This window comes from Nuphar pumila, chromosome 13, assembly GCF_984573655.1.
Source record: "Nuphar pumila chromosome 13, dmNupPumi1.hap1.1, whole genome shotgun sequence".
NCBI classification, from domain to species: Eukaryota; Viridiplantae; Streptophyta; class Magnoliopsida; order Nymphaeales; family Nymphaeaceae; genus Nuphar; species Nuphar pumila.
The window spans coordinates 93,003,105-93,015,370 of NC_143261.1; the positions used below are offsets into that span (position 1 = coordinate 93,003,105).

At 39.6% G+C, this 12,266-nt stretch overlaps 1 protein-coding gene across 1 annotated transcript in view; it reads left to right on the top strand.

Annotated features, from left to right (window-relative positions):
* Positions 1-6,023, top strand: part of TTN1 (ARM repeat superfamily protein) — a 35,107-nt gene extending 29,084 nt beyond the window's left edge. Inside the window, exons 14-17 of the mRNA XM_089984812.1 lie at positions 296-553; positions 1,604-1,648; positions 4,346-4,531; positions 5,254-6,023. Coding sequence (XP_089840938.1) covers positions 296-553; positions 1,604-1,648; positions 4,346-4,531; positions 5,254-5,454 — 690 coding nt within the window. The 3' untranslated portion in view covers positions 5,455-6,023. The remainder of the gene's footprint in view (positions 1-295; positions 554-1,603; positions 1,649-4,345; positions 4,532-5,253) is intronic.
* Positions 6,024-12,266: the final 6,243 nt, after the last annotated feature.

Below are 12,266 nucleotides of genomic sequence, written 5' to 3' on the forward strand. Positions count from 1 at the left end.
CTTTATTGGTAATCATTCCGAAATGTTTTCATCGGCTATCTCTATCTTCATGACATGATGCATCAAAGATATCCTTTCTAAATCCATCGCATCTTTAAGAGCCTGTAAAGAGAACAAACCAAAAGGTTCCAACTACACAAGGAAGATATCCTAGCCCAATGGTTATAAAAAATTTAAAACCAATATTGATTTATCAAGGGATCTGGTTTTGTTCATATGTACATATTGATTTTTTTTGTCAACTTCATGTTTTTTGCTTTCAAGAATACCCTGATTGTTTTCTTTCCTCATGTAGGCACCTAATGTTTCATATCCATGCTTTGTACAACTACTTCAATTTAGTTGCTATAGCAGATCAGTTCTTTCAGGACTCGTCACCTCTACTGGTGGTTTGACAGACTCCTTGCAAAAAGCTTCCATTGAAGCTTTGCTTAAATATCTTCAAATCTCTGCTGGAAACCAAAACGATAGGACATACATGCTGAGTATTGATCTGCTATGGGTTCTTCAACAGTACCAGAAAGATGATAGAGTTATTATACCTGCTCTTAAGGTATTAACTTTGGACCACCAAATGACTACTATATGTGTATATATGATTCTACTTTTATGTTTGTGCATAGTTTTGTTAAAGTTTACTATTATTAGCTTCTGCATTGTATGCAAAACTATTGTTTAAGTTCTATTACATTTCATGCATTTCCTCTGTTATATGGCTTGTGCATCACATGGAGATGGATTTGTACTTTTGTCATCTGTTTATATATATTTTTGATGTTTACATCTAAGGATGTGTGTCTTTCGTCTTTGCTGTATTAACCAGCCTTCAAATGAGTTGCACACTTGCAGGTCTGTTTATTTGTAGTATTTTTTTGTATGTTTATCAAGGGAATTTAGGAATTTTTGGAAGGATCTCTTTGTATACCCTACAGTGTTGCTTTTCCAAAAATTAAAAGGCTTGCAGTCCTTGTCTCTTTGGGGCAGCTTGATTGCCAAAGTTGCCAGCATGGAAAATTTTTATCAAAAGAACGGTGCAGCCCACTCTTTTCTCAAAGCTCCATCACACAACAAATCTCTTGGACTAAAGTGTAATTTTGGAAAAGTTTCTCCAAGGAAAATGGTCAAACCTCATGGGGTCTGACTTTTTTATTCCAGAAAATTTGTTTGAGGTGAAAAAAGTCATATTTTTTCCATATGCCTTGAGTTATTTTAGTCATGTAATGTTTTAACAGTTTTTTGTTCAGTCCAGTATTTGGTTGAATGAAACAAGTTTAATCAGATCTTCTTTGTACACGTCTAAATCATTTCATTACCATTCCTAACAAAAAATTTATATCTTATTCTTCCAATTTCTGCAAGACTTTTTACTTGTAATGAACTTTTGATGCAGATTTAAGTCATTGAAATATATTGAAACTTTTCATGTTTCTGTATTTTCTTGAATACTACAATGATGAGGTTTTTATTTTTTTGGCTATCTTTATGTATTTCATTGTGCGAGCTCTTCTAATTTTTTTAATAAGCTGCCTCTTTCTTTCTTAGTGAAAAAAGGTTCTCTTTATTTTTGTGAGCTTACAGATAATGCCTTTTTTTCTTGTTTCAGACTGTAGAAGTTCTCTTCAGTAAAATGGAATTCATGCTCGTGGAGGTTAGTATTTTTCCTTCTCATATCTCTTCAGTTGATTTCTTTTTTTCCCCATCTCTATACATATGTTTGTACATAACCTCCTAATTTTGAAAACATCAACTTATGCATGATAGTGACAGAAAAATATGTTTACACCAGAGGTGAAGCATATCAATTGTCAGATTTTATTGACAATGTTGTGATTGATTCTTTTGTTGTTCATATAGTCAAAAACGCCCATGCGGTCAAGAAGAGAGAACCACACTTTATAGACTGGATCTCTATTCTAAGCCCAAATCCAAATCGTACTTAAGCGGTCTTGATTTTTAATGGATCTAAAAGGTCCAAATTTTGAACCAAAGCATGTTACGTGGTTAAGCTTGAAGAGCCCCTTGTCCAAACTTATGGATCTTCATGTGGTGGTTCCTTCCATTGACAGGGATGAAAATTGCCTTTGCTTTTGATCCCAAAATAACTAAGAGGGGGCAGGGGGCAGATGTTAGCCGGAACCTTGTGTAGCTTTCACTAACTTCAATCCCCACATACCTTATGCAGCACCAAGGTTGGTTCAAGGTGACATCTTCATCCAATGCACATTTATTTAGATCCTTTTTCGATGGCTTTGAAGTCCCTCCTGGCTCGTGCTGAACACACACAGGAAGTTGAAGCATGTTCAATCCATTTGAGCTCCGAACCTTTTCATTTGCCTTGAACATCAAATGGGATCCCATATTGGACACTTGAATTAATCATGGTAATTCTGCAAGTGGACTCTGTTTGGTTTATCTCCAACCAAGTGAACCACTCCACTAGCATTCACCACTGTTTCCATATATATAGCCATTTACCTCCTGTAACCCTTAGCCAAATGGGGCAATTATAATATATTATTTTCCACCTTTAAAATGTCTATATTCCAATGTCCCATTCCACATAAGGCTGGGAAAGAATCATCCCTACTTAGATTCCTTCTGGTGAAGTTCTTGGGAAAAAAAAGGAAAAGAAAAGAACTGATGGCTGGTGGTTTATGCTTATTGTCATTCTGATCCTTATATGGGTAGCTTGCAACCTCTCTTGCAAGAACATGATCATGTCTTCTGCCATTCACTAAGCCTTTGGTTAGTAAGAAAAAAACTCTTCATAGCCCCATCACATTTTGTTGGGCCTACCTTTGGATAAGTAATGCTGCTCTGTTGTGTTAGATACAACTTCCCTTAAGATGCAATGAAGGTCTTCAGTTACAGGACAGAATGTGTTCACCTTTTATGTAGCTGTTGCATAGTTTGATTATTTGGATTTGACAATTTGTTTCATGTGCAATATTTGTACACGTAGTAAATCTTAGTTATTCTCTTTATCTTTTGTGGAATGCCTGAAAATCAATTAATTTAATATAATACGACACAAAACATCATGAACTGAACGCAAAAAAAGAGTGGTTGCACTAGCAAACATTGTTGGAACTTGGTAATATATTGTTTTGACATTCTAAAGAAGTAGAATTGATAAGTATAAAGCTGATGTATGTGCTTGCCTTATGCCCACAAGTGGGTACTGCATGTGGGTCAACTCAGACAGGAACCAGGTGGATCCAGGTGCAAATCTATTTAGGTACTTGCACCAACTCCATGTCTGAGTAGCTCTAATTTTCACAGACCTCAGTCTGGGTTTAACAAGAAAAGATATGAAAGTTAATCAAACTTGTATGGTTATCGAAAAACTAGCATCCTTGCTTAATTCTCTGACATGAAACAGAAGGGGAAAAAATGGAAAGCACAAGAAGTTCATGCTCACACACAAACTGTAGAACATGACCCTCCTGAGATGGCTCAAGATAAGTCAGCACATGACTTGGTTGGAACCATAGTGACAAACGTTTTTATCGGCAATTTCTCGTTTTTCAAAAACTCTCAAGAAATTGAAAAAATTTCATAAATCTCTTTAAAACGTAAATATCGCGTTTAAATCACGGTATTTATGTTTTTTTCATAAATCTCATGATATTTTGAAAATCTCGTGAGAAATTGCCGTTTTAAACTTTCAGGCAATTTCTTGCGAGATTTTCATAAATCTCGTGATATTTGTCACTATGGTTGGAACTAAGATGGTTGAATCATGGCTTAGATTATGACTCAGGCAGAGTCAAAGGATTCTTGGTGAAAATTCGGTCCTCTTGACAAAAAATGAGCTTGCCTTGACTTTCTTGGTTGTGGGGAGCTTGATCCAAGTTGACTTAGCTGAGTAATGGGATGACCCAGCAAGTTTCCTACAGTGCTGATTTGTGTCATGTCAGGTTCACTAAAACCTGTCCTTTGATAGTACTGCACATCTTTGTGTGAGAATTGTGTAATGAGAGCATGATCTGATGTATGACAGATACTGTATATCTAATCTGGATCATTATTTGATGATCTCTAGATAATGCGCAGACTGCTGATGCCTAATAAGTTGGTGGTTGCTGCATTTGTATGACATCACTATTCTTTTCCTTTTCAAACCTGCAATTATTCCGTTAGATTACTGCTGTTACAGTGTTTTACCTTAGATTCTGAAACTTCAAATTCTCTTTTGATTTCTTTCCTTTTTCTTCGTTTTGAGAATCCCCTATGCTTTTATATTTTGCAATATCTGCTTCTTGTCTCAGAAAGTCAGAATGGTATTTTGCACATTTTTTGTTTTAATCTGATTTAGCATTGTTTTGTCAACTACTACTGGCAGGCCCATAGTCAAAATTTTGTTGCTGCCATTCTGGATGTGCTGGCTGTTGAAATGAGGGGATCAAAGGACTTTCCCAAGTTGCGTACAGGCATTTCAATCCTTGGCTATATTGCTTCTAGTCAGGATCCCATCAACACCAAAGCATTCTCTCAATTGCTATTTTTCCTTGGCCATCACTATCCTAAGGTACTTAATGAGCATGCGATATGATCATGGGTATCAGTTATAGTTTTTGGCTGAAATTGATTGGCATGCCTTCTGATCATTGTCTATAACTTGGTTCTTGCCTTTTAGTGAGTGCACTGAGTGGTCTTATTCAGTTCGTTTTATTGTGGTGCTTGTGTGGGATTTTTTGTGGATTAGATGGTCAAATTAATTTTGATTATGGATTGTTTGGTTTATTTGAAATTGTTGGTTGACATCCATGATTGATGAGATGCACACTCTATAAGCTTGATCTTCACCCTAGCTCCTGAAGACCTGACTGAATGGGCCTGGGAGTTAGTCAGTTAAAAATTTGTGTCTGGCTTGAGGCCCAACAGAACAGATCAAATACTAAAATTTGCAGCCGTATACTTTTATTTTATTTTATTCTTTTTGATTGGTTTGGCCATCCTGTTATGGGCGAATAGGTACCATGTCGACCTTGCCCCTGTTTCAGTGTGTACAGTGTAAAACTCTATGATTGCTTTCCCTCTGCCCTCCGGGGATAGTTTCCCATTGGCTTCAGCCTTGCAGCAAGGGTTGCACATTCTAAGCATTGAGCTATCGATGTCTTTCAACTTGAATACCTTAAGTCAGCCAACCTAGCAAGATGTGTGGAGCCCTTTGTGGGTTTTGCATCACTGTACCATGCATTACCATTTTTCTCCAACTGATATTTCACTAAAGGGCTTCTATCCCTTCAGATAAGAAGCACTGCAGCCGATCAGGTTTACCTGGCCCTCTTGCAAAATGATTCTCTAGTGGCAGAGGACAAATTGGAGGAGACACTTGAGGTTGTTAAAGAGACTTGCTGGGAGGGACCTTTGGAAGAAGCAAGACGTCAAAGATTAAAAGTGCGTGAGTTGGTTGGTTTGGAGACTCCAACACACTCCACGTCCAACTAGAAAGTGAGTCCCATTTGTTGATCAGTATGGGACCTTCATGTTTTAAAGCTCTATTTCAGGTTGGTAGTCTAATCTTATTTATTAATTTTTGGTGTATGCATTTTTCTGCGTTCATGAAAGTATCCCGGGCCTTATCATTTTCATTTGTATTGGATGCCGAAATGATCTACCACTGAGGATTTCTGACAACTTTTATCGTGGAAAAATGTGGTGGTGTTCATCTAATAGGCCCAGAAATGCAGTGAAGGAATTTCAAGAACTATGGGAATTTGTTGTACTTTTTCATCTTTTTCTTTTTCTTGTGGGTAAGTTCTGCTGTAAAGTTGGTATCTACGTATGGAACTTTTGGCAAAGGTTGGTATGGTCTAGGGCTGTATTTTGGTTGGTTATACCTTACTCGAGTCAATGCTCTGAGCCGATTAGACCTGACCCCACTTGACCTCATCTTAATAAACCTGTGGGTTCGGATCCGGTCTGAAATGTAGACCCGTCTCAGAAATGGACCGGTTCTTTGGTAGAAAACTTAAAAGGACCCAATTTTTACTGCCTGATCCGAGCAGTTCTTTGCAATTTGCAACCGAACCTGTTTTGTGCCGGAAGCTGTTTTACCCAGCCTGCATATGAGCCAACCCAAACACAAACCGATCCATCACTTGAACCTGGTTTGTGGCTTTATAATAACTTTTATATGCTTTTCAAATTACAAGTATTTATAATAGAGTTTGTTAGTATATGATTCTGCTGAAGGATAACATCTAACTCGGCTAAAAATATGGTGTGTTTAAATCTTGGCCTGTTTATGATACACAAAAACCCATATGAATCTACAATTTGATACCCAGAACTGAACCCGAACTTGAATCAAATTGGGTTGGGGTGCTATAATTTCCAAAACTTGCTTGTGTTTTTTTTGCTAAAACTTAAAGGTGTGCTATTAGAAAATTTCTATAACAAACGGTATTGTTTTAAGGGCAAACAGTAACTTTATCATATTAACTCAACTTGAGTTAGTGATAACCCAAATTAAATGAACAATATAGACGGAACTTTATCATAACTTTAGATGTGTTCATTGAAAACATAGGCACGCTGTTTATTGTTTAGGATATCGAAATTGTTGCACGTGATGACGTGTTACATAGTGTGTCCGTGTGATGCCACGTCACCCAAATGCAGGGACCTAGTGCCCATGTGACAGTAAAAGATATCGCAGGGGAAGAAAAATGAGCTTTAACGATGCAATTTTTAGAAGTTAAAAAAAACTGGTTTTGCTTGGTGGAACAATTAAGTTTAGTTTTTCTAAAAAGTACAATTTTTGGTAAGAAAGATTCCTTTGCTGGGGTTGGAAGAATTTTTCATATCAAAAGCTCTCTCTCTCTTTCTCTCTGTTGAACCTTATTGAGTCCACCGACCGAAATGGCCCTTCCCCTTGAGGGGTAATGAGGGTTGACCTGGGAAACGACCTACGGACCTAGTGATACCACAAACATATGAGGCCATGCGCAGGTCAATCACAGGCTGAGAAGCATGAGATCTCTGGGATGTTTTTGGGAAGTCTCCATATCCCAAATGGAGATCCCCATACATAGAGGGCTCCACCTCTGTGGATGTGACCGGTTTCTCTGTTTGCTGAACGGAGCACTGTACCCCTTTCGCACACAGAGAATACCCCTTTGATGTTTCTTGATTGTTAAAAGAATAGCTTTCTTGATTGGTCTGTTTGTCTTTAATCTTTTGGTTATATCAAACGTATGGAATTCTTAATGTCTATAGAATTCCATGTGGTAAATATGTTTTATGGTTTAATTTCCGGAAGGCAAATGCATGGCAAAGAATTCATGTTGCAAAACTCATTCAAGAGAGCATCCTCCAATTAATTGAATTTTATGTTGCAGATTTACAGCATTGAGATTATTCCTCCAGAAGAGTTTGGTTTCCCTGAGAAAGTTTGTAAGACCTAAAGCTAACATTAAAAACTAAAAAATACATTGTGAACTCAAAATTCCATAATGTGTGATGGACATCCATTACTGATGAAGTCCTAATAAGTTCTTAAGCACTCATGAAACAAAAGATGAATTCTGATTGATGTTTGATATTTTTTATTGGTGTTGATGATTTGCTGGAGGGAGTTTTTTCCACACACAAACAAGCAAAAATGTTTCTTGTACTTTTCCAGCCCATTTTTCTCATGCTACACAAACAAGCGAAAAAATTAATTTTGGAAAACTTATCATATCAAAACTTCTTGTAGTTAAAATTTCTTTTTCTATGAAATCTTTTCTTGCTTCCGAATGTGCGCTATGAAAAGAGGCAGAAGAAAACTGACCCCACACAGCTACGCCCCTCACCAGCAACTTGGGGTGCAACCGTTTTCTCACCAAGCTAAATTGAGAATAGGCATGAGCCCACAAGTGCTCCGCTCATCTAGTAAGAGTAACTTATGAACATCACAAGTTGAGGGGGACATCATGAGTTCAAAACCCACAGTAAGTGTCCTTTGCCACAAGGTCGAAGCTGTGTGTACACTCGGGTGGGCATGGGGGACCTCAAGGGTTTTACCAACCAGAGGCCAGCCAATGTTCGGTGATTTGGGGGGGGGGAGGTGGTGTTGCCTTGGCCCAGCCCAAAAAAAAAAATCATGAACGCTACACTACTCACCCGTCCAATTTTCTTAATTGTTGCTTCCTCTTGCACCACATAAAGAAAAGGTACTAGGAATATTTTAGTGGTGCAACAACCTTAAAGTTTTGTTCTGTAATTACTTCGATTTGATTAATTTTAGTGCTTTGCTAGCTAAATTGATAAGAGCGGCAGAATCCATAGGCATACTTTAAATCGGTACTTGCAAGTTACAACCAACTAGTGGGTTGACTAGAATCAGTAGATGTGAAACAAGCTCAGAAGGCAGAAAGCATAATGTGAAACCACTAGAAGCAACAAAGCAATGCACCAAGAAAGATCCCAAGGAATAAAAATGTTGAGGCACAGCAAAGCAACCTATGATCCTGTACTTATAAAGCAGGTGTGAACGCCAAACAAAACAGGCGGTAGCAAAAGCAAGGGAAAGCAACAAATTTGTGGCGCTTGTCCAACCTCAACAGCTAGAACGTAGGCTTTACATAGAAAAACTTATCCTCTTAATGCCTATTGAATGCCTCTCGTTTCACACACTGATCATTAATGATGTGCTTCTTTGACAGCTTTGCAATACTATAATCAATGTTGTGAAAAGCGTTGAGGCATAGCCAGAGACTCCACAAAAAACTGAGGTGTGAGCCCAGGGCCGTACCCGTGTTTTATGGGGCCTGAGGCGGAGGAAAAAAATGGGCCTCCTATTAATAGTAGGAGTTCTGGGGACAAGGTTTCGAAATTCTTGAGCCTTTATTAAAAATGGGTTCTCTAAAAATAGTCCCCATATTAATAGTAGGAGTTCGGGGGCAGCGCCTCAAAATTTTTTGAGCCCTCTATTAATAGTAGGAGTTCGAAAGAAGCGCCTCCAATTTTTTTGGAGCCCCTATTGAAAATGGAATCCCTATTAAAAATAAGCCTCTAAAATCTTTTTTGGCCCAAGGGCCCAAGTCTGTGAGCCTCATGATATAAAGCTTAAGTCTCAAAAAAAAAATTTAAAAACTTACAAAACACTCTAAGAAAATATCTAAAAATATAAATAAATAAAAAATACTTTATTGATGAAGCAACAACAAAATAAAAACTAGAAAATCTCAAATAAATATTAAAAAATATAAGATTAACATGTAAAAGTAACTGGAAAACTTATTATTGTTAAATCCTAGTATGGCTCTGGTGTGGTCAATGGGTCTCACATGAAATTCAATGACTCACTTGAGTAGTGAGCCATTGAGATATGAACCACAGGATAGTGGGGGGCCACTTCACATTGGATTCATAGCATGTTTGGGAATCCAATGACTCGATTGTAGCTGGGTAACGACTACTAAGGAGAGGATAAATACTCCAGCCCCTGCTTCTGCAGGAAAAACAAAGAGCCCTTGATTATTCTATAGAGAAACCCCCTTAAAGGGGGCCGTTAATCTATTCTTTATTTCTTTCTCCTCTATCCTTCATTGTGCACCTCGATCCTAATTCCTTCAGTGGTATCAGAGTCTCGTTCTATGAGCACAAATCCTCTATGTCGATCATCGCTTAGAGTTGTTGATCGATGCAGAGGAAGGTGGAGTTGCCGGAGGCCGGTGTTGTTGTCACCATAGGGACAACAGAACACACCTCCGTCAGATGGTCGTTGAAGATCCTCACCCTGGAGTCCACCCCGTGAACTAAGTCGAGCCTGGTTTCACGTGCTCCATGGCAACTCTGCCCAAGGGTTCAAGGTAGATGCAGGCCTGGTGCCACTGGACAACGCACCTCCCAGTGTAGTCCTTTGGTCTTTATCATCGAACGACCGCAGGTTGTTGTGGATTTCGCCGGTCTCGATCGAGAAGAGTATCATGGTTCACCTGCTCTTCAGCTTCTTCTGTATCGGAGATTGCCCAGCCTGCTTCGCCATGCGCGGCCAAGAGGTGGAGCGCCTCTTTGACCTGGAGACCATGCAGGTGCTCGACCGCGGCAACGGTGGCACCGTCTACAAGGCGCATCGTCGTCGGACCGGCGGGATCTATGCCTTGAAGGTCGTCCATGGTGATTGCGATGCCACCACCTGATGACAGACAATCTACGAGATGGAGATCCTTAAGAAGATGGACTCGCCCTATGTCATGTGGTGCCATGATATCATCGAGGCTGCCAGCAGCGACATGTGCCTCGTGCTAGAGTACATGGACGACGGTGCCCTTGAGAGCCTCTTAAAAACGAAGGGAACCTTTTCTGAGTGATCGATCGTCGGAATAGCTCATCAGGTGTTGGAGGGACTCAGAGAGCCTGAAGATTAATCGAGTGACTCAAGACAAAGCAGGGGAGGAGTGAGTTATTGCCTTCACCCTCTCTCTCTCTTTCTCAGTGGCGATGAAGCGGAAGAGGATGGAGATGACCGCATGTGATCAGAGTCAAACCTGTCAAGAGGCCAATGAGACTTGGGCCTTAAGGTCTTTGGGCCAAAAAAGATTTTAGGGGTCATTTTTAATAAGTATTCTATTTTCAATAATGACTCAAAAAAATTGATGACGCTTTCTTCAAAATCCTACTATTAATAGGGGCTCAAAATTTTTTGAAGCGCGCTCCCGAACTCTTACTATTAATAGGGGGGCTATTTTTAGGAAGCCCATTTTTAATAAGGACTCAAAAAATTTCGAAGCCCTGTTCTCAGAACTCCTACTATTAATAAGGGACCCATTTTTTTCCTCCGCCTCAGGCCCCATAGAACACAGGTACGGCCTTGAATGTGATTCATGGTGATGGAGCCAATGGCAAATCATGTACCTGTCGAGATGCCGTTGGTGAAACCCTAGACGAGCCAGAGGATGGAGATAGAAGCGTTGTCGAAGGCACGATCGTGAAAAAAAAAAACCATGGCACGATCTGCGATCGGTCGTTCGATCGGGAGGAGGAAGGAAACTGTCGGCTGACTATTTTCTGTGATCGAGGAGATGGGGAATGCCGAGAAGTTGATGAACCAGATCCTACAGATGCAGGCGAGGAGGATGGTCCAGGTAGGCGGGCCTTCGTGCTGAGGATCCGACGGAAGGATAAGGTAGGCGTCGACCTATCGGAGGCTTGTCATCGATCGAAGGCTCTGCTGGGGAAGCGCCGCCCATGGCGGCGGCGGCGCTGGGCACGACGACGTCCAACTTCTCAGTGGAGGAGAGGCCGAGGAGGTAGGCCTCGTCCAGGGAGTCGAGTGTGGCAACGCCGAGGGACTGTAGTGGGGCTCCGGCTGGCTAACCACCGGGAGGTGGTGGTGTCTAACCCTCTTTTTGTCAAGTGGCAGTTGCTGGAATTCACGGCAAAGGCAGCGGTGAGGGCGACAGCCATCGGCCCCGTTCCCACTTTCTGTTTCCCCTTCTCGTAAAAGGGGGAAACACTAAACGGACTCCCTTTTACAGGTGAGGGTGAAAAACAAAGTTTAAGGGTTTTGAAAAGGGGGAAGTTGTTGCCCCTCTTCTCTCTCGTAAAAGGAGAAAACCCTATTCGAGCACCTTTTTACACAAGGCTTGAGCAATTTTATGGATCTGCCTCTTAACTTTCTAATTTATTCTGCCTTTGACCCTCTGTTTTACAAAATAGAGGCCTCTGTTTCTGGATAATTTCATAAACAGACTATTCTCTGGATATTATTCGAGGTAGGGTTGTTGTGTCCAGTTTTTTCAAAACAACCTCAGTTTTTTGTAAAAATATAATAAACCACATGGGTTTTTTTATTTTAACTCAGAAAGGTTCAAAATTTTATTTTAATACTTTTATTTATTGTCGTTACCCATAAATGTTTCTGACTTTTCTGATTTTGCAGAAAAGTTATTTTGGTTAGCAGAATACATCAGATAGGTTTGGATATGGATTGGGTTAAGCTGTTCAGGTGGCTTCTTATCAACTTGGTTGGATCCGGTAAAACATTTTGGACTCAGTTATGATTTGTTTTATATCTCTACACTGGTATTTATGGATACAGAAATATTGTGTCGGCATATGTTTTTATATATGCATTAATATTATGTAGAATATGGATCTAGATTTGATTTAAAATTTATGATTGGATCTGAATAAGTGTTATGCCCAGATATAAGATATGAATTCAAAGACTATATATATATATGTGTGTGTGTTGTTAGATATATTGTATGGATCTAGATTTGATATAAATTTTATGTTGAATCTAGATAGTATCAGGCCAGATATTT